This window comes from Aureobasidium melanogenum, assembly GCF_000721775.1.
Source record: "Aureobasidium melanogenum CBS 110374 unplaced genomic scaffold scaffold_6, whole genome shotgun sequence".
Lineage (NCBI taxonomy): Eukaryota > Fungi > Ascomycota > Dothideomycetes > Dothideales > Saccotheciaceae > Aureobasidium > Aureobasidium melanogenum.
Genome location: NW_024470058.1, coordinates 1,061,095 through 1,082,679, shown reverse-complemented (window position 1 = coordinate 1,082,679; position 21,585 = coordinate 1,061,095). Strand labels below are relative to the sequence as shown.

General features: G+C 49.1%; 8 protein-coding genes across 8 annotated transcripts; 6 read left to right on the top strand and 2 right to left on the bottom strand.

The window, feature by feature from the left end:
• Positions 1 to 572: 572 nt before the first annotated feature.
• Positions 573 to 4,074, top strand: M437DRAFT_25659 (uncharacterized protein; the record flags this gene model as incomplete). The annotated part of the gene is made up of 2 exons (XM_041019090.1): positions 573 to 634; positions 711 to 4,074. Coding segments are annotated over 2 exons (3,426 nt in total), but the record flags the coding sequence as incomplete, so codon positions are not given.
• A 352-nt stretch (positions 4,075 to 4,426) lies between these two features.
• Positions 4,427 to 5,095, top strand: M437DRAFT_65001 (uncharacterized protein; the record flags this gene model as incomplete). The annotated part of the gene is made up of 1 exon (XM_041024534.1): positions 4,427 to 5,095. One exon carries the CDS (start codon positions 4,427 to 4,429, stop codon positions 5,093 to 5,095), a length of 669 nt encoding a protein of 222 aa, XP_040881490.1.
• Positions 5,096 to 5,674: 579 nt separating this feature from the next.
• On the top strand, positions 5,675 to 6,711 carry M437DRAFT_65000 (uncharacterized protein; the record flags this gene model as incomplete). Its single annotated transcript, XM_041024533.1, has 2 exons — positions 5,675 to 5,729; positions 5,825 to 6,711. The coding sequence occupies 2 exons, from the start codon at positions 5,675 to 5,677 to the stop codon at positions 6,709 to 6,711; spliced, it is 942 nt and encodes a 313-aa protein (XP_040881489.1).
• Positions 6,712 to 7,505: 794 nt separating this feature from the next.
• M437DRAFT_64999 (putative hexose carrier protein) lies at positions 7,506 to 9,173 on the top strand (the record flags this gene model as incomplete). Its single annotated transcript, XM_041024532.1, has 3 exons — positions 7,506 to 7,588; positions 7,639 to 8,714; positions 8,770 to 9,173. 3 exons carry the CDS (start codon positions 7,506 to 7,508, stop codon positions 9,171 to 9,173), a joined length of 1,563 nt encoding a protein of 520 aa, XP_040881488.1.
• Positions 9,174 to 9,569: 396 nt separating this feature from the next.
• M437DRAFT_83393 (uncharacterized protein) lies at positions 9,570 to 9,922 on the bottom strand (the record flags this gene model as incomplete). Its single annotated transcript, XM_041027925.1, has 2 exons — positions 9,570 to 9,742; positions 9,796 to 9,922. The coding sequence occupies 2 exons, from the start codon at positions 9,920 to 9,922 to the stop codon at positions 9,570 to 9,572; spliced, it is 300 nt and encodes a 99-aa protein (XP_040881487.1).
• Positions 9,923 to 12,432: 2,510 nt separating this feature from the next.
• M437DRAFT_74260 (putative short-chain dehydrogenases/reductase) lies at positions 12,433 to 13,285 on the bottom strand (the record flags this gene model as incomplete). The annotated part of the gene is made up of 3 exons (XM_041026201.1): positions 12,433 to 12,827; positions 12,883 to 12,972; positions 13,024 to 13,285. The coding sequence occupies 3 exons, from the start codon at positions 13,283 to 13,285 to the stop codon at positions 12,433 to 12,435; spliced, it is 747 nt and encodes a 248-aa protein (XP_040881486.1).
• A 2,190-nt stretch (positions 13,286 to 15,475) lies between these two features.
• M437DRAFT_45301 (uncharacterized protein) lies at positions 15,476 to 15,779 on the top strand (the record flags this gene model as incomplete). The annotated part of the gene is made up of 2 exons (XM_041021067.1): positions 15,476 to 15,547; positions 15,603 to 15,779. 2 exons carry the CDS (start codon positions 15,476 to 15,478, stop codon positions 15,777 to 15,779), a joined length of 249 nt encoding a protein of 82 aa, XP_040881485.1.
• A 2,067-nt stretch (positions 15,780 to 17,846) lies between these two features.
• On the top strand, positions 17,847 to 21,420 carry M437DRAFT_45228 (uncharacterized protein; the record flags this gene model as incomplete). The annotated part of the gene is made up of 8 exons (XM_041021050.1): positions 17,847 to 18,149; positions 18,182 to 18,482; positions 18,549 to 19,426; positions 19,486 to 19,881; positions 19,940 to 20,348; positions 20,400 to 20,523; positions 20,583 to 21,330; positions 21,385 to 21,420. 8 exons carry the CDS (start codon positions 17,847 to 17,849, stop codon positions 21,418 to 21,420), a joined length of 3,195 nt encoding a protein of 1,064 aa, XP_040881484.1.
• Between the last annotated feature and the right edge of the window lie 165 nt (positions 21,421 to 21,585).

Genomic DNA, 21,585 nt, shown 5'->3' with positions numbered 1-21,585 from the left:
ATAGCAGCATAAGCGGCTAAGCGTGTTTACTGCACCTGTCTCGGCTCCGAGAAATGTGCTGTGTCTCCACAATGCGGGCCAGAATGCGTGCACAATAGGGCAAGAGCATCTAGACACCTACCGAAGGCGCCTATATTAGATATTAGGAGCTTCAATAGTGCGCAAGTATAGGGTATTGGTGCTATACTCAGGCGTACCTTCAGCCAGCTATATTGAGCCTGACCCTCGAGAGCTTGAGAAGATGTTGCCAGACTGTCCAGAGCCGCAGCTTCAGCTCGGCGTCGCTTCCGATTACCCTGCGGCTCAAAAAGCGGTTATCAGTGGGATTGTGGGTGCGTGCCTCGGATTCGCAAGAAGAAAACTCGATCCCAAGCCCTTCCTGGGAATGGTCGAATACGGCAATCGAGAGCAGTGGCGCTCAGGGCTCAAGTAGAAGGAAACGCCATGTAGTCGGCACTCCGGATGTGAACGCTTCTTCGCAAGCAAAGACGTTCAACGAAGAATCTTCAATCACATTCTATGCAGCAGCGTCCGGCGAGCTCGTCGAACTAGTGACTAAAGACAGAGGTGTCATGCCGTCACAGGGAGGATCAGATTCGGTGCAGGAGTGGCTTCGTTTGCGAGCATTGGCAAGGTCGGTACTCATGATAGGGCGCGTGGTGGACCGATACCTGAAGCCTTGAAGCCTGACACGACTCTGCGTGGTATAGATACTTCGCTCCATACAACATCACTGCCGACGATGTCAATGCCGACCACGGCGAACCGGCCCCGCCGTCACTGGCCAAAAGCCCGCTCCTGACAGCCGTCACGCAGAATGGCGCTCTACGTATGAACTGCGACCGCGCCTTTGTCTCGCTCATCGACTCGTCGACGCAATACATCCTCGCCGAAGCCACTAGGTCCATCTCTATCCGCGACTCGACCAGTTTTGCCCACCCTCAAGATGCTCTGTTTCTTGGTGTGCAGAACCTGAATAAAGAATATGGCATCTGTCCGCAGTCAGTCGCCATCTTCACTGATCGCACCGGTCGACGGGCCGTCAATACCCATGATGTTGTCGCCAATACCACACGCTATGTCATTCGCGACTTGAGAGAGATGGACCAGTATAGACACTGCCCCTACGTTGTTGGCTTCCCTCACATGGTCTCTTATGCTGAGGTGCCTGTCAAGAGCGCTTCGGGCCATATCCTCGGAACATACTGTGTCATGGACAACAAGATTCGCGATGACTTCTTCGACGACAGCACCATTGAAATACTGAACGACATTGCAGCCTGCATCACTGAACAATTGGAGCTTCATGCCATCAAGCAAGAGTCGGGACGAGGAGTACAAATGATGAGGGGCTTGTCCGACTTCATCGAAAGCAGACGCTCAGGAACGGAAAGCACAAATGTCTCACGAAAGGGCTCGTTGAGTAATGCCGTAGACTACTTTGACAGCCAGCAGCAAAAGCTGGAATCACGAACATCATCGTCCGCTTCGCCAGACTCCCAGAAACAGACTTCTGATGATTCTGCAAAACAGACCCCCACTCCGCCAACGCCTCGAGAAGACCTCTTCTCCGTCAAAAGTCCTGGAGTCTGCGAACCTGCCTTGGACATGTCGAACAAACCATTTGCTGGCTGTCAAACCATGAAGGATATCTATTCGGGAGCCGCTCATCTTATCCGGGACGCCATTGACATTGAAGGACTGGTCTTCCTGCATGGATCTACTGATGACGCAATGACGAGTCTCGATCAATCTTTGACCAAGCCGACAATAACAATCAACGCTTCTGACACTAACGCAACATCATCACTCTGTGAAGTCCTCGGAAGCTCAGTCGTACCCGGCGGCTGCAACCTTGGCACTCTACACCAGCCCTTGGTCATACATGACACCGCGCTTCGCTATCTCATCAAGAACTTTCCCCGAGGCTGCGTCTTTGTTTCCGACACTCAAGGCAATCCTGTCTTTGACAAAGACGGCGCTTTCATTGCTCAGACCTATACCCAACAGAATTCATCTGCGGCCGTCGAGGTATCTAGTGAGCTGCAGGCATTGATCCGCAAAGCCCGATCATTGATCTTTCTTCCTCTTTGGGACTCGACGCAGGAGAAATTTATAGTAGGCATGCTTGGCTGGACCAGCGATCCTACAAGAGTACTTGCAGAGCAGGATATGACCTGTCTGTCTGCCTTTGGAAACACTTTCATGACCGAGATTGCAAGGACAGAAATGACCGAATTGGCACGCGCCAAATCAGACTTCTTATCTTCAATCAGTCACGAACTTCGCTCGCCCCTTCATGGCATCCATGCCGCTGTCGACCTTCTGCAAGATCCCGAACACGACTCCAGAGCTGAATTGGTAGAAATGATACAGAGCTGTTCTTCGACGCTACTAGACACTTTGAATCATGTTCTGGACTTTTCACGGGTTAGCAAACTTACAGATGTCAAGATTGAGGCACAGCCTCTCACTTCTGGTGAGACTGCCGATGTCACCAATGCCTTTGGTGATTTGACACAGGAATATCTGTGTGACCTGGTACTATCAGTGGTTGAAGGAGTACATTTCGGTCAAGCCTCGCGAAAAGCCACGTTTGAAAAGCTACAGAACACCATCGTCAACCACGCTGCCAAGTCACATCTCTCGTCGGACACGACGTCGCTCGATGTTGCCAGCAATAATGACACACTTTCGCAAGGCCCTGAAGCTGTCGCCGTCTATGTGAATATTGAAAGCCGATCAGACTGGTGTATGATGGTTCCCGCTGGCGCTTGGAAACGCTTGGTCATGAATCTTTTCGCCAACGCTATGAAATATACTGAACAGGGATTTGTCGAGGTTTCTTTGAAGATAGTGCAAGATCCAAGCGTCCCTACCACGCGATGTGCCCATCTCACGGTCAGTGACACTGGTATCGGTATGAGTTCTGATTTCTTGGATCGCTTGTATCAGCCATTTGTCCAAGAGAATCCGATCGCTGATGGTACTGGGCTTGGACTCAGTATTGTCAAGAAGATTGTCGAGGACTTGCAAGGCACTATTGAAGTACAAAGCACACAAGGCGTTGGTACACGCTTTGATGTCTTGATTCCTGTCCCGGACTCGGACCCATCGGATGAGACTCGTCCCGTGGGTGGGCAAAGATTGGATCCAAATGCAACGCTTAAGGGTCGGACTATCTGCTTGTTATCACCTTCTGGCATACATACGGACAAAACGACTCAGAATGCGTTGCAACTTCGACGCACTGCAACCATGCAATCGTATGTGCGCTCGGTTGCTGATTCGTGGTTTGGCATGGATGTCACTACTAGCGACAACCTTGAGGGCCTTGATGCTGACATCCTCCTGGTTGAGGAGACATATCTCGCCAGCCTGATAGCCACCAACCCGGGTATCTTAAACAAGCTCAGCAAACAGCGCATAGTCTTGGTTGATGCTCAATCGTCTCACAATCCTAACAAGCTTCGATTCCCTGGCAGCACTGTCAATCTGTCTTACCCGCTTAGTCCAAAAGCACTTGTCCGTGCTTTTACAGCTAGCTTGACCTCTAGCGTTCAGCATCGGGCCCTGCCGTTGAGATCGCTTTCACCAGTGCGCCATGAGCAGGACACAACTCAACCGATCAGTCAATCTCCTACCAAGATTGCCAAAGACAGTCCGCAAGACCAGAGTCCCGCTCACGAAACTATCGCAACACAAGACAAACAACACTTCCTTCTCGTCGACGACAACGCAATAAACCTCCGTCTCCTCTCCACCTTCATGAAAAAGCTCAACTTCACCTCCGAAACCGCCGTCAACGGTCTCGAGGCATTTGAAAAGTTTAAAACCTCGTCTTTACCATTTACAACTATTCTCATGGATATTAGTATGCCTGTCATGAATGGTTACGAGTCTAGTCGAGCAATAAGAGGTTATGAGAAGGAAGGGGGAATGGAGAAGGTAAGGATCATCGCGTTGACGGGGTTGGGGTCGGAGGCTTCGAAGTTGGAGGCTAAGGCTAGTGGGATTGATGAGTTTTATACTAAGCCGGTTAAATTCGATGCATTGAAGGAGTTATTGCAGAAGGAGTCTCAAAAACTGGGATTATATTAGGTTAGAGTAATACAGGCACTCAAGCGCCGAAGACAATTATGAACCATTTTCATTCAATTCACCAAGCCGGATACTTGTTGACCCTTTCTCTTTGCGCTACATCAGATGTCAAATATCTCTACAACGATTTCGATCATGGCTTTCCAAGTACCTGCATGTCGTCCAGGCACGCACCCCAAGGCGCTAAAATGTCGTGCATAGTGGTAGGATTGCGGAGAAGTGCTCCGACCTCAAAACGTCCCTCAGCAAAGCCTCCATCTTCCTGCACGACTCAATCTCCAGCATCGTTATCAAAGAAGAAAAAACTTACCAAAGAAATCACACAATGACACAACCAACATCCGCACCCCCACACATAGAGATCTCGCTCTCCATCATCCCCTCCCGCCACAGTTTTAGTGACCCTTTGCCACCAACCCTCTCCATGATCCTGCTCTCCCATTCATCCTCACCAATAACTTTGTTTACTTGGAACACATCTCTACATCTTCAAGGTTGCTTAACGAACAACGGCATCACAATCACTGACCTGGCATCCTCAACTCCCGTCCCAACAACAGTACTCAGGATCCAACGGACCCCTATCACGAGGGTGAGAGGTTCTAGTGATGAGGAGTTGTATTTGACACTTGAGCCAAACGTTCCGCTGGTTTTGAAACGGTCGTTTGGGCGGGGAGGTGTAAACGCCAAACCAGTTGTGAAGCCGCTGCCTAAATCTATAGTTCAGCAAGGCTGGGAACTCAATGACAAAGGCGAGGCTATAAAGATCCGCAGGTCAACAAAAGCAACGGGGGTGGATGGGTTAGAGGCTGGTCATGTATATCGTGTTGGTGTTAATATGGAGAAGTTAAAGGGTGTTAAGTGGACGCATGGGACGAAAGAGGATGTGCTTGTTGATGGGTGGGGGAAGGGAGCTCAGGTGCAGGATTTTGAGTGGGAAGAGGGAGAAGTGGAGTGGAGCGTTAAGGAGGCCGAGGTGGAGGTCGTGGACTGACGAGGTTTGGAGACTAAGAGGAGATATACGCCGAGTTACGGTTATGTTCGACAAGACTCCAGGCTTAATACTTATCATTATCCTAGCAACAGATCAGCTGTAGGATCACTGCGTTTACACAATCTGAGGACATTGTGAACCATAAGAGGACCTCAATGGAATAACGCAGCAGCGTGGCGGCCTGATAGTCAGACAGGGAAATCTCATGTCTGTTCGTAGCCACATGCAATGATCTTCGATCTTCCCAGTTCTTGATCCTTCAAGTAGTTCGTCTCGAGTTGGCAAGTTATCGATGATCCGGATATAAATAAAGTTCAGTTTCGGATAACCAGAATGTGGAGTTGCGGAGGGGAACATCAGGCCGGTAACCCTATTATAGCACTCTGGGCCGACAAATACCGATCATGTCGGGTTCGGCCTTTGACGGCATGAGATGGCTATACATCATTGGTTAAGTACGCTTCGTCATCTTGTTGATAGCAGTCGTCAGTATATGCTCTTCTTTGGTCGCCTTGTGATCACTGTATCTTTCTCACCAAAAATTCACCTACGGAATTCTGATCCTCTTAGCCTGTCAACATGGATACTGCTAGAACTCAGTCAATACCAGATCTCGTCCATGGTATGGCAAAAAGTATATGGGTTTTTTCTCCAGTCTTGTCTGACGGAAGCTTGCATTGTCTGATCCACTATTCAAGCGATTTGCCAACTCAACGATACAAGTACCAGATGAATATCCTGGCGTCTCCAACTTGATACACACTCGCGCTTCTGCGACATATGGCGACCCGTCACATCCCCTGGCTTTTCGACTGGGCAACGGTGGTGCTGGTCATACTGGCATTCTGAGATTACTCTGCGAGTACTTCATCGCTTCTAGAGGTGGAGGGTTTTGCATCGAATGGGTCTCGAACCATAGTCGGCATTCCCAGATTGCTCTTTTGGGAGATGTAGTCCAAGTGGCTCTGACGTACGAGCCTGAGTATGAGGATCTGGCGATTCGCGAGGGCTGGGCTCGACGGGTGGCCAAAGTGTTCAACGACCATTTCATCTTGGTTGGACCCGCGGTCAATCCAGCTGGTGTTGTTATCGACGGCTGGATCAAAGCTGCAATGAAGGCGATTGCAGACTATGGTTGTTCAAGCGACTCAAAGCACAACAACGGAATTTTTCAAACTCGTGGCGATGGCTCAGCCACATTCTACAAAGAACTTGCCTTGTGGGATCTCGCTGGAGTCGATCTGTCTTCCGCAAACTTTTGGAGAGTTACTAAGCCAGGAACACCGTACGAAGCATTGCTGCACGCAGACCATACAGGCGCTTACATCATCACTGATCGTGCAACATATCTCACAGCTAAACGTGACAATGTTCTGGTTGGTACAGTGCCATTCGTCGAAGGTGGACCAGAGTTGTTGAATCCTTGTTCTGCACTTGTTAACATCAAGGCTCCTCATAATGCATTGGCGAGAGACTTTGCTTCGTGGTTAGGTACTCAAGAAGTGCAGCAGATGGTTGCAAAGTATGGTCAAAGATGGTCTGTTGCCACGCCTATATTCTCGCCGGCAGAGCAGCAGGATATGATCAGGGCGGAGAGATTAAGAGCTAAACTATGATACTTGCAATGTACTATTGCTTTCTATTCACGCCTGAGTTCGTGTGCGGTTGTGGGTTGGATGTTGTGCTTCCCACCTGAGATGATAGTCGAGATCTGTGATCTAGCGATTGACCACCGGATACGAGAAAGGCGCAGCGGACCAAAGGGCCCACGCAATCTACAGTCGTGTGACTGATGTTGGACGTTTGGGCTTGCGTTGAAGGATCAGAATGTGGTTCATCTGGATCAGTATTGGTCGGTCGGCGTATGAATTGAAGATCTGGCCAGATACGAGGCACCAACCAGTGGACATCCAAAACATACGACCGTACAAGGAGGTGACAGTGTCCCTAGCTGAGAATCTTGCCCACGTTTGTTTTGTGATCCCCCAGTCCCCGCTTGAACCATTGAACTCAGCACTGAATACCGCGTGTTACCGTCAGAAGCCGCAGGAGTTGTCAACGATCAAAAAGCTTGTCCTTGCCGACAAGAAAGCTTGATAGGATGCAATGCTCGGTAAGTCATGCCGTGCTACTGAGGGGAAACATACCCGAAACCTGATTTGAACTCCCCGTGGGGATGTTCACGCGGGGCTACTGGTTCTGACTGTGGTCACGCTACGGACCGGGCTACATATTGATAGCATCAATCAGTGCCCGATATCGAGTCATTGACCGAACACATTCCCCAGATCCTTTTGTCAGCCGACGACTGTCGAGCAGTTCCCGAAGGCGATCGTCTATAAGAAGCTACATATCGTCTACGTTTTGTTCAGCTTCTTGTGTTCCAATAAACCTGACTTGTCTTATCATCATGTCTTCTTCTCCAACATACATGCGCCTCAAGGGGCAGAACCTGGTCTACGCTGTCACCCTCTCCTGCTCTCTTGGTTTCCTGTAAGTAATCTCCCATCCAGTGGAGCACTAGATGGCTAACATCCTGAAAGGCTGTTTGGCTACGACCTCGGATTCATGGGCGGTCTTACAACATCTTCAGAGTTCCTCAAGACTTTCGGCAACCCCAATCCAACTCTGCTTGGTTTCCTGGTCTCTTCTTATGAGCTTGGTGCACTATTTGGAGCGGTCTTCGTGTTTCTTCTAGGTGATCGCTACGGTCGTAGACCTATCAAGTTGGCGGGAGCTGGCGTCATCTCAACCGGCGCCACCATCCAGTGCACTTCCTTTGGGGTCGGTCAATTCCTTGCAGGTCGTATCATCGCTGGCTTTGGTCTCGGTATGATGACTTCTGTCATTCCCATCTGGCTTGCCGAGTGTGCTGCACCAAAGTCTCGTGGACGCATGATTGCCATGCAGTTGTCTAACCTGATCATGGGTCTCATCATTGCCAATTGGCTCGACTATGGCATGGCTGCATACCCTTCAAGCATTCAGTGGCGTTTCCCTTGCGCTTTCCAGATCGCGTTCTGCATCTGTGTGGGCTGCCTTGTACCTTTCCTGCCCGAGTCACCTCGTTACCTAGCCAAGACAGGAGATTTAGGTCTTGCCATCAACAACCTCGCTGCTTTGCGTGGTATGCATCCTGATGATCCCGAGTTGCAACAAGAGATGAAGGATATCGAATACATCGTCGAGGTCGAGCAGCGAGAAGAAGGAACCTGGAGTGATGTGTTCAAGGACGGTGGCATCAGTGGCTCAACTCGCGTTCTCATCGCCTGTGTCGCAAATGCGCTTCAGCAACTCACTGGCTCCAACGTCATGTCCAGTTTCGGGCCTTATATCTTCCAGAAGTCCATCGGTATGACTCGTCATCAGGCACTATTGGTCTCAGGCGGTCTTCAAGTCTTCTTCTTCGTCAGCAGTATCATCCCTTGGTTCATCATCGACAAAGTCGGTCGACGTCGTTTGTTCCTCTTCGGATCGACTGGTCTTGGACTTTGCATGGCATTGTCAGCTGTCTTTGTTGGAGTCAAGGGAAATAAAAGTCTTGGTTATGGTGCAGCTGTCATGTTGTATCTCTACCAGACATGCTTCACCGTTGGTTGGATGAGCAACATGTGGGTTTGTAAGTTGCATTTTCCCTTTCGACCTCGATGGCAACCATACTGACCAAAACGAAGATCCCTCAGAACTACTGCCCCTCAAGCTTCGTCTTCGTGGAGCTGCACTTTCCGTCGTCTTCCAATGGCTCGCCACCTTCCTTGTCGTCGAGATTGTACCACCCATGATTAGCAGTATCGGCTACAAATCCTACATCGTCTTTGCGGCCATCAACGTCGCCACGATCCCTATCGTCTACTTCTTCTTCGTTGAGACTTCAAAGTTGCCACTCGAAGCGGTTGATCTCCTGTTCGCTGACCGCGATGGCAAACGGCCAAGCATTCTGCAGGTTGTTCGCGACAGCAAGAACAAGGAGTACATGGCTGGCATTGTGAGCCGACTTCACCAAGAGGCGGAGATCCAAGTTGGATACAAGAGCGACATGAAGGAAGATGTTGTCTTTGCCGAAAAGGTGGACATCTGATTGTTTTTGCGGTGGATTCGATGATGTGTTCGTTCTGTGCGCTGGTCTCCGATGGGTTTTGTCCATTTTACCAATTATTTATGCTGTTACGAGTTTTTGTCTCAATATGATGTCTTTGTTCTGGATTTGAGACCCTTTCGATCTTGCATAAGTTCTGTTTGACGCAATGATCAATAGATTCTCGAGTGCTCTTCCTTTGACTGGAGTAGACTCTTTTCGGATTAAGATTGCGAGCAGAAATGATCCTCAGAATCATCATGTATAAGGACAAAATTATCGTGAAACATGATTTCTTCATTAAGGACAGTATTATCGACGGCCGACTAACATGAAACTGCGATAGGTCTCGCGCAGCGTCCTACGCTTTCCAAATCACAGTCCTCTTCTCATAACACTTTAGTTCTCAATGACATCGGTCTTCTTGGGAATGCAGCTCTTGCACTCGCCGAAGTTGGCTGCAGTGCCAGCAGCGGAGCCAATGCAGGACAAATCGGCAGCAGGGTTGGCGCCGACTTTGATGATGGCGGCGCCGCAGGAGGCAGTGGTGCCAATGAGGTGGAAGGCACACTCTGGACATGTGGTCAACCTGATGAATTCTTTGAGTGTTGTGGTTGAAACTCACTGGCGAGGTCGGTTTTGGTGCAACCGGGAGGGAGAGAAATCAGAACTTGGCCCTCAACTGCCTGCTCGACAGGGACAGCGAAGGCGGTGGCAGCCAAAGCGAGAGCAGCGACGATGGTGAACTGCATGTTTGCGATGAGATCAGGTCGGAACGATGTAGTTGAGATAGAGGATGAGATGATGAGGATACCAGAAGCAATGCTGGTGTTCTTGACCCTTTTTATATCTCTTCGGCTCTCTAGCATCCTTTGAGAATTTCTTCTCTCCCAGTAATCTTGCACAGATGTTGATGCTCTGGTGAACGGAGGTTGGGGTGCCAAGTGAGCATACTATGGAACATGGTGTGATTCTTGCTGATGCTCATCACCAATAGTTCCTCAAGCTAGATCGCTGATGCTCCTGCCTCAGCTCGACACGATGCAACGCGTCTTTGATCATTGGATACCCTACCTGCTGTATATGGAGTGGTATACGAGGTCAAACTGGAAGCGTGGCACGTCACATGATTTGGTGTATCGCAATCTGTGCCTCTGTCTTGTTTATCTCGCTCATAGGGACGGCCTCGAGCATCGTGAGCTGCAGACGATGTGCAGCTGAACGTCTCGCTTGTCGCACCTCATGCAACTAGGTAGTTCTATTGATCGTCTCAGATGACCGCGGTCGATCAATGCTACTCTAGGACGACAATCCAGCATATAATCACGGTGGAGTGATTTCCTTGACTAATGGCTGGCAGATAGAGCGCTGTGCCTGGATGTTTCATGAACATGATCTACGAGAAGCCTGGTAACGTGGCGTGTGTTCGCGCAACGGGGATCACTCTGGTGTGAAAAAGAGCAAAGGCTAGTAGGATGTGACCAAGAATACGGGAACATGAAGGAAATCAACATCAGCACTTCCACATCGTCATTTTTCAGCTCGCAGAGGTGGTCATGTTGTTAGGCACGTTGAAGGATGCAAAACAGTTCATGGATTGAGGCATCACCTTTGACTAATGCAACCATACAATGCGCACCTAACTTTACATTGCAAGAATGCCTCATGCCAGAGACCAATCAAGCAAGCGTTCTTACTCCTGAGCTTGTCAAAGCTTGGTCGCAGATTAATGGCTCGTGCAATACGAGCGAATCCTGATCCTTCGTGAAGATTAGCGGCCGTAAGCATAGCACGCTTCACCCGACCGCCTGGCACTGACGTCGACTATGTGGTAAATCAAGCTTTCCAAAATCCTTATAGGGAGGTCTCAGCTCCTTCGCGTAAGTCTTATGAAGAAGCTGTCTCTCTATCCTTGGCCTTGTTCCATCCTATCCTCGCACTGAGTCCATCAACAATTTCCCCATTCCTCAGGCGACAATTCAGCCTATTCCCGGTTAAAATCACATACAAGAATATCTTAACGACAGATATGGGGTGCGGAAGCTCGAAGCCAGAATACACCAGCGGCAATATGCCTGCGCAGCCCGTTCAAGGCAACACACCTCAGGGATTCGCAGCTCCCCAACAAGCACCCATGTACCAACAACCGCCACAAAAGACTGGACGTGGACGGAAAGCAGCGAAGAACCTCGGGTTCCTTAGTATGCTTGCCAATTAGTGGTGTTCCAGGTACAAAAGAAGATTGAAGATGGAGTAAGCATATGCTGCTGAATCTTCTGCTCGATCAGCGGAGACTAATGATCCCAACAGGGTGTGCTGAATAGAGGAGCCTGCTCCAGTATCCGAAGCTGGCGTCAAAGATTCCTGATAACTACTTCTTCATTGGTTCGCAGGTGGCCGAGATATGAAGTGGTGATGTCGTCGAGGTGTCCCAGCAGTCGTCTGTAGGGTTGTGAGATTGATTGATGTCCTTCGTCCGGACCTGGGCTATGGAGGACTTTCTGCTTGCTTGAGATTGACTGGCCCCCTCTTATTGTTTGTCACGAAGAGATATGGTACTTCAAACGAATGATCAGCAGACATGACGGGAGTGGCGTATTTTGTGGCTGCCTAGAGCTAGACTTATAAGTATGTCGTGACCTCCAGTAGATCTAAAGATATCCTCACAACTTATCGCAACAAGCTTCATCATCTATCATGAGTGCAACCTCAAACCCCTCAACCCCAGATTAGAACAAGTGAATCTCGGCCATCATGTCAAACTTTGAAGCTTCAGTCCACCGCCGAGGATATGTCGACGACGGCAAACGACCCAAGGACGTAGATTCGATCTACTAGAACATGAACTGTTTGCCAGCTTCTCGCATGTTCTGTGGCGGTGGATCTATGACTGTGAAGGGCTGCATCCATCGTCTTGCACGGCAGATCGTAGAGGGTTATTTTGACGAAAAGATCAGTGTTTCTGGCAGCAGCAACAACTTTATTGTCGTCGTCGAGACTGGTGTGTCTTAGGCTGAATTTTACAGACGAACCTGGCCGCTGGAGAGCTCTCTCTTTGGTGTCCGGTCGATGAGTCAAATGCACACAAAAAACTCATTTTAGGGAAGAGATAAGAGCTTGAATATAAGTTCTTGATTGAAAACCAGCGGATCTTCTAGACAACCGCCTGACTCGAATCATGCGCATTTCGACTCATGGCTCACGCGAGGCAGGATTGTGGAGCGTTTCTGAGTAGCCGTCAACGACTTGGTGATCCACCACCTCAATTATCCTTTTTGAAGGCCCAATCAACGCGTTTCTTCTTGTGCACCAGCTGCGTAAAGTCCTTCTTATCGAAAACACTAACACGCGAGCTCCTAATCTCAGGACTTCCAAGAATTTCCTGGTAGTTCTTTGCAAAGTCCGATGCCTTGAAGAAACCAGTCTGTTTGGCTGACTCGTCGACCTCTACTCTCAGATTCAAGTAGACTTCGTTGAAGCGGATGTTAGTGTTCTCAAGGTCGCGACAGGCCACGTTGGAAAGAGAGTAGAGGGCACCTTGGGTCAAGGCTGCTCCTGCGCGCAGACCGACATCGCCCATACCGCCTGTGCAAAGGGTCCATGTGCTGTCTTTGTGTCCTTGTTCAAGCAAGTATGGGACGGTAGCTTTGTATGCGACTTGACATACTCGTTAGTCGATGTTCTGCCTTATGTAGGTGACCGCTATACTCACAAAAATTGGTCTCGAAGTTTATGTTCATATAGTGCCGAAGTTCCTCAGTTGTTATCTCGTGCAAAGGTGTTGGTCCCATTAACCCGCCAGCTAGATCATGTCAGCCAGAGATCCGAAAATTACAAGAACCATGAATCATACCAGCGGCATATACATGCTGGAAGGCCGGTAATTTCCCTGCCTTGACATCTTCCACCAGTCTAATCATGTCTGCTTCAGATGTGATGTCTGCTTCTGCGATGGTTATGCCTTCACGTGTGCCAACATGCTTGAATAATTTCTCGGCTGATTCTTGGTTGCGCACGACAGCGAGAACATTGCGTTTGGTATTGAGTGCACCAATGACAGCGGAAACGCCAATATTGCCAGTTGAGCCTACAACAAGGACGCTCTCAGATGCCATGCTTAGATACAAGATGGCGGTGAAATTGCAGCAGGGCAGATGTCGTTGCGATAGACGCCGGATGCCCGGCCTTATATGTCATGTAGCGTTCGGGTCTCGGAGATGTCATGTATCAAAACCCCGGACTCTTAGATTTCATCACTAAGTAACATGCATCTCTATTCTGCAAGACTGAAGATTGCCGCCAGTAATTATCCAATCAGGCGTGAAGTTCGCGCGAATTTGAAGGATGCAGGATGTGTTCCTTCGGACATCGGTTGTTCGGCATCGGACCGCCAATCTTTCTACCCGAGCTTGCATGAAATTTTCGCGTGGGATCAGGCAACGATATTTCGAGATGAAAAGAATTGCTTGTGCCGAACCTTGTGATATTGATCTGGGTATAAAAGATACAACGCTAATTAATTGACTGTGGCCTAGTAGCGCTCAATCTGATGTCCTTGACCAAAATATCAAGATGTGTGTAAAATCAGCAACGCAGCATCAGAGTCAAGTGCGATGGACCACTGGGATTCCACGTACCCGTATTTGCTTGTGGTGCTGCTTCCACTGTGGTGCTTTTACAATGATGCGAGCATCATTGAGAGGATATGTTTCAGATCTCCGTTTCCAAGGTCGTAGGGTCGAAAACAAGGTTTAGTCTACAACTGCCGTTCCTGACGATCAGGATGTTTTACTTGGAAGCTTAAGCTCTGGAGTCCAAGAAATTTGCTCTACGGAGTATTTCAAGTTAAACCGGTCTTGTATATGATCTAAACCTTGACCTTGCCTATTCCAACAAAAATCCTCCGAGCCTAACCAGAATTAGCAACTGTTTTCCCTTGCATCGAGGCGGTAGGATGTCATGTGCCAGTATGGCATTTCTACATGCATCTTTGGTGAGGCTCAACTCAAACAAACATAGGGTCTGATCGCAGCAGCTTCGATCCGAAGGCGGCAAACGAGGGTAATCTCCATGTGGGACTTCTGAATAGCAAAGCAGATGATGGCTCACGGCTTTGGACGTAGTTGTGGGACAAATTGACTGCTTTATAATGCTAAACAGAGGTTTCAACTCATTCTCATCCACCTCTTGTCACACTGTACTCAAGGATTGCAAGACGAATGTACCGATCGTCGAGTTCTGGTTGGTCAAACCGTAAGACAAAGATCAACTTACCTCGCTTTGGCAGCATCTCCGGCACTGTCAAGTTCTGATTCTTGTCGGCGCTTCAATTATTGGCTTCAATGCACCCGCTCGTGCTCTGCTTACAGGTCGGAATCATCGGTCAGAAGGATACGATGAAATCATGTCGCCAGGATCGAGATATGGATGCGAGCTTCGCAAGCTGCGTATAGCATCCAAGGAATTTCAGACGGTGATTGCCTTATTGCTGCAACCTATGTGGTTCGTGAGTAGGACAGGCTCTGAGTGCTTCCATTCATTCCATCTGTCCTGTTGCACAGCAAGTCTCCGGAGTTTGCGGCGGCTCGGAGTTCAGTCCGCAACTTGAGCCTCAATCGAGAGCACCGTCCAGATACGCATGACTTCTACACTGGGAAGAACACCCATCGGCAGCTTCAGACGGCTTAGCATCTGCGCCTCTTGTCAGATTGCCATCGGTATGATGGCGTGGAGCCGCCAAGTGTGTTATGACTATGCATTGCCTGATTCTTGCTCGACGAGATAACCAGATGATACGATCGCAGTTGAAAGTGCGATGAAACTGTGTCGTTTGTCTAATTCGCCTTCTGCATGCAATTGCCTATGATGACAAGTTTACAATGTCAGCGAGAGTGACGTCGTCGTTTGGGATATGTCGCCGAAGGATGAGGCGTCCACAAAGGCCGCGACGGCAGATGAATGCAGGGAAGCACCACAGGCTGGTACAAGTCGGGGGATTTAATCACGCCGAGCGCGCAGGAGTATCGTCATGTTGATGTTATTGCCAACTACGTAGCGGCAAAGGAGTTGCAGTATGACCCGTCCATGTCGACGTTTGGGTTAGGACCCTTTGTTATTACCCCGCCAAACGTCATGATTGTGAGGCTTTGAAACTGCTGCGCCCCACCTGTTCCAAGCTCCTCTTTGGGAGCTCCAACAGCTATATAGAGCCTCACGAGCTACCGTAAACACAAACTTCTTTCTCCATCAACTTAATCTTTGCATCTTCAACCTTACTACAAACCACATCAACCACGTCTATCAACATGCAGAACGAACGCGGCCAAGGTGTTTCCCACGCCACCGACTCTCAGGTCCCCGGCAAGGTTCAAGAGAAGGTACATACAATTACAAGTCATCCTCTCCTTGGTCAACACTGACACCATTCTCAAGGCTCCCGCCAAGCTCGAGCACGAACTCCCTGACTCTGTCCACGACACTGGCTCAAACGCCCAGACCGGCAAGGTCAGCCACGCCACTGGTCCCAGCAAGGTCCCTCAGGCCGTCCAGGAGGCCGCTCCCAAGAAGCTCGAGGAGATTCTCCCCGAGAAGATTCACCCCACCAAGTAAACTCTTGCTTTGATGGTTACGACAACTCGAATGAGCTGCATCTGAGCTGAGCTCGATGGAATGCGTTATGAAATGGTCCCGTGGCAAGAGCCATTGTGATGAAATATAATGAATGAACAATCAAAGTCTTGAACATACCTTTGGCACACGAGCGTGCTTGTGATTGTGCAGATGTGATGTATTTGAACAGAATTCCGCCTTGCCAGGTGATTTGATGTCCCTGGAACGACTTGAAAGTCTCGACTGATAGCACAACAGCTCTATAAGCACGAGCACATGTCATGCTCTGTGCAGGTCTCTTGTACTCCCGGTCGTATTCAAGATTGCTTCGACGCGACGACCACGCAGTGCGTATCGTGGGGAGTCGCACCCACCTATGACGCCTGCCGGTTCTGTTCATGTCGTCTGATTCTAGAGCACACGACTCCGTGTGCAGCCATGCGAAGGAAGAAGAAAGGATGTCATATCTGTATCGTGTCTTTGCAGGAAAAGAAATTGAAGCTCCTAGCGCGAGGACAGGTTGTGCCAAGAAGATCTTATCTGAGATAAGATTGATCTATGATCTAGCTGTGGTACAAACCCTGGCAACGACATCTGGATTGCAAACAATTGCGATCACGCTGTTGAAAACAATTCGTATGATGCTCGCAAGGCTCAGAATCGCATCTAAATCTACTTCCTCTGCAACAGAAGTCAATAACATAAGTCGTGAATGAGTTTTCGTGAAATCTGTTGAGTCTGCATTGGCTCTGTAAAACATTTACCCAGGTCAAACCCGTCATGATACCATCTTTCATTGTTCAAGCATGAAAAACTCTCGACGGTGTTGCCAGCACATTTTGGAACATTTGAGGAATCACCGGTCATCACTATTGAGACTTGATCCCAAGTGATGTGATAGAGACAGAGCTCTTGTTATGGCGATGTTACTGTCGTGATACCAACAAACATCATGATCCTCTAGGAGCGGGACTCCGCCTTGGCAGGAGCGCAATCTTCCCGCGCAACTCATCGTGATTTCTTAACACGTCATTCTCTTTTCCCGTACATTTTTGACAAAACCCTCACCGACTGGTTGCAGAGATGACCGACACTATCAAGTCGACGATACATATGTGCATCTGTTGTCAATGGCTCATGACCCGTCACACCGGCACTTCCTTATCTACCTGAGCGAAACATCGAACTTTCCATTTGGCGCCAACTGGCATTAAAACAGATGGCTGCTCCTGCCCACTCGGAGGGACTTCGATCAACTCAGGCACTTCTGGACTGCTGCTTCTACCATGGAACAATCTATCATCTCGACAAACATGTCTGTCGTCATTTGGTATGGAAATGAATGCCTTACTCCATATTTTTCTGTCCGCGTCTGCCCACGGAATATCGAAACTACGGTTGAGAATCAGTCAGAGAACCATGCGCTATGAGTGATGTCGACTGACTCATCAAGTGTTTCTGTGTCACCACATCCCAAATCCGGATTTATAGTGTGTCGTGGAGTACTGTACATGTGTACCCGTTGACCACGACGCTGGACCAGATCGTAGGGAGCGGAAACGCTTTCCATCATGCGGCTCAGGAGCGTCTCAGGTGCAAGCTTAAGCCGTCTTCCAGTTAGACAAGTGTGTCTTGTAGAAACTGCTTCGACAGCGTCTTAAGCCATATGTGTACAGCATGGAGGACACACGGTTGGTTATCTCTTAAGACCGCGTCATACAGTACTATGCAACATGATGGTCTTTGTACAATTGACAACAATTGGACCAGAGGCAGTGACGACAAAAAAGGAAAGTCCAGAGGCTTACGGCAAAAAGGTTGACGAGAGAAAGCCTATCCCCAAGTTTCAACGGTTGACTACCATATTCGATCCTTTTGACGTCAGTTTCGAGGCCCCGCTTCTCCGCGGCTCTACCAAAATAAGTTGGAAGGAGCTCGATCATAGCTCTTTCCGACTTTGACAGTTCCCGATGGATAACGTAATTCCAAATTCAGTCAGAGCTCTGGCGTTCACATAAGCTCAGCTGCCCAGCTCCCAACCCGCAGCTTCGTTGTTCAACCTTCAAGATGCCTCCGATACCTTACCGTACCTACGTTCGCGGCCATCCTGGCTCCACTCAAGAAGAGATTGACAACGAGCCTGATTGGAGCTTGGGCAAGAATCACATTGGCTTTCGCGACCGATATGATCGTGTCCCTGGACTGGTACACAGCGGCGATGATTCCGACAGTGAAGACAGCAATGAGTCTTTCGAAAAGGAAGCTGCAGAAGAATCCGACGAGCTGCATCAGGATTTTAAGAATCACCAAAAATTGGTCAACTTTCGTGAAGCGAAGGAAAAGCAAGAGGCATGTGCAGACATTGCCAAGGTACAAGCTGTACTGGCATTAACAAATCATAGGACTACTCTTTAGAGGAGCCGGAAGAACATCCCAATGGCTGGCGTTACAGACTAAACGAATCCGAAGACTTCATCAAGAACCAACAGCCTTGGCCTGCTAATTTGAAACGCCAGAAGCAGAAGGAGGAGAAAGAGAAGGAGGAAAAAGAGAAAAAAGAGCAAGAGGAGAAGCAAGAACAAGAGCATGAATGGAAGGATGGCAACCTCAATCGCGGCAGACACAATGATGCCTATGCTTCGAGCGGCGGACAAGATGACTCAAAGGTCACCAAAAAGGATAGCGACAAGCAGGATGGCAAGAGTGATCAAGAGGATTCAAAAAACGACTCCGGCGAGACTGATCAAGCAGATTCCGATGAGCAGAAAGATTCCAAGCCAAAATCCGAATACGAGAAACTGCGGGAAAAGTACAGTGTCCAAGAGATTGCGCTGCTGCGAAATCTGCAAGCGGAGAAGAAGATTGTTGAGAACCTCAAGCAAAGCGATGGCAAGATGAAGTCGCCTTGGGCACACCTCGAGCCTTCTGATGTGATCGACGATGCCGACCGCGCCAGTCCGGACAACTGGATCCCGAGAAATTCGAACATGATTCGTCTTACTGGCAAACACCCTCTGAATGCCGAATATCCTCTCAAAGATCTGTTTGAGACAGGTCTGATCACTCCAAATCGCCTTCATTACGTGAGAAACCATGGACCCGTACCACATTTGCTGTGGGAGACACACGAGCTGGACATCGAAAACGGGAAGTGCAAGTTTAGTATGGACGACCTCGAGAACAAGTTCGAAAGCGTCAACATTGCAGTCGCACTGGCCTGTGATGGTAACAGACGCAAGGAGTTGAACATGATCAAGAGATCAAAAGGTTTCAATTGGGGCGCCGGAGCAATCAGTAATGCATTCTGGAAAGGTGCCCTTCTGTGCGACGTTTTGAAAGCGGCTGGAGTCGACTATCCTACCAATGGATCTGGTGTCAGAAGATGGGTCAACTTCGCGGGTTCGGACCAGCCATCGGAAGGTACTTACGAGACCTGCATTCCATACGAGTATGCTATGGACCCGGTAAATGATGTCCTGCTGGCTTATGAGATGAACGACGTGAAGTTGCCTCCTGATCATGGATATCCTCTACGAGTCATTATTCCTGGATATGTTGGTGGCAGGCAAGTCAAATGGCTGAAGAGGATCTGGATCAGTGAGAAGGAAAATGACAGTCACTATCATATCTGGGATAATCGCGTGCTGGTGCGTTGCAATTATCGGCCATAGTTTGACGGCGCCTTATGCTAACAAATAATCTCTAGCCTGCTTTTGTCACTGAGAAAGACGGTGAGTTCTCAGAAACTCTCTTCCGTCATCCCGATACGGCATGCAACGAGCAAAACTTGAACTCGGTCATCGCAAAGCCGGGACATGGCGAGCGCATTGGGGTGTCTGGCGTCAAGAAGGGTCAGACCTACCGTATTGCTGGCTACGCCTATGACGGTGGTGGTCACGAGGTGCAGCGAGTTGAAGTCAGTCTTGACAACGGTGAGACATGGCTGTACTGTATCAGAGAGTTTCCCGAAGCTCCAGTCAGACATGGCCACAAATACTGGACCTGGATTCACTGGTACATTGATATCGAAATGGCCCACTTGCTCAAATCTCCGAGCATCACCGTGCGGTGCTTTAACGTCTTCAAAAACACTCAGCCCCAGGTAAGTGTCCTCCAATGCTTATCCTTGGTGCGTTTTGACTGACACTTTCTTTTTTCAGGTTGGCTCATGGAACGTCATGGGCATGATGAACAATGGCTGGTACAAGGTCAAACCTGAGATCACCGCGGACAAGGACAACAATATCGAGATCCTCTTCCGTCATCCTGTCGAGCCAGGCACTGGTACCGGCGGATGGGTGGAGCCTAGCGCCGATGAGAAGATTGCCAGCGCAAAGCAAAGTGCAAGCACACCTCAAAAGCAGTTCACCAGAGAAGAAATTGAGAAGCACGATAAGGAAGACGATTGCTGGATTGTGGTCGACGGCAATGTCTATGATGCGACCTCTGTGCTTGACTGGCATCCTGGTGGTAAGGCAACCATCATGAACCATGGTGGCAAACTCTCGCAAGAGACTTCAGAGAGCTTCGAGTCCATTCACGATGGCTATGCTTACAAGAAGCTTGCTGGTAGGTCATTCACTACACATTGGCGATGATCATTATGCTGATGCTCTGCAGAATGTATTCTTGGTACAGTGACGGACAAGGCCAAAGCACACATGAAGAAAGAAGCAGAAGCAGCAGCGAAAGCCAAGGCAGAAGCTTCGAACAAGAAGACCGATGTCGTGCTTTCCATGCAGCAGTAAGTCTACTATGATCAATGCCCTTCTCTGGGTCGTGGATGCTAACCTGAACTTGCAGATGGTACCCTGTCACCCTCAAGAAGAGGAAAGATATTTCCGAAGATACCCGCCAATACACCTTCAGCCTCGGCGACAAATCCAAAAAGCTCGGCCTTGGTACTTGCCAACACCTGCAGATCGGTTTCCACATGGCCGACAAGATGCTTGTCCGCTCTTACACGCCCACTGCACCCATCGTTGGCGCAGACACTGAGGATGGCACCTTCGATCTCGTTGTCAAGACCTACTTCCCTACTGATGATCAACCTGGTGGTGCCCTCAGCAACATTCTCGATGTCATGAAAGAAGGCGAAGAAGTTGAGATCCGCGGTCCTACTGGCGACATCAAGTATCTGGGCGACGGCAAGTTTGAGATCTTTGACGAAGAACAGCAGTTTGAGAACATCACACTGATTCTCGGTGGTTCTGGTATCACACCTGGATACCAGTTGATTGCCAGAATCATGGCTACGGACAGCGACAAGACGAAGATCAAGGTCGTGGATGCCAACAAAGATGAAAGCTCAATCTTGCTGCGTGAGGATATGGACAAGTTTGCCGAAGAGCACAAGGACAGCTTCGAGGTACAGCATATTCTCAGCCACCCATCAGACGATTGGAAAGGCGAGAAGGGCCATGTCGACGCAGACAAGATCAAAAAGTACAGCTATGCGCCTGAGAAGGAGAGTGGCAAGAAGAATGTTGTATTTTTGTGCGGTCCTCCGGCCATGATTCAGAAGGCTGCTATGCCTGCATTGAAGGATTGGGTAAGTTCTCAACACTTGGTTCGTGTGATAATGAGTTTTGCTGACACAAATCAGGGATATGAGGAAGGCAAGGACATGTTTGGATTCTAAAGCAGTAATAAGTAATGATCAGGCTTACCGACATACAATATCATTCTCAACATGTTCACGTGATGAGTTATGTTCATTCTGAAACAACAACGCATTGGGCACTTCCTGGGAGCAGCGGAAATTGCCGGTTGAGCTTCGACTTGAACGTTAGGCGATGTTCTTCTC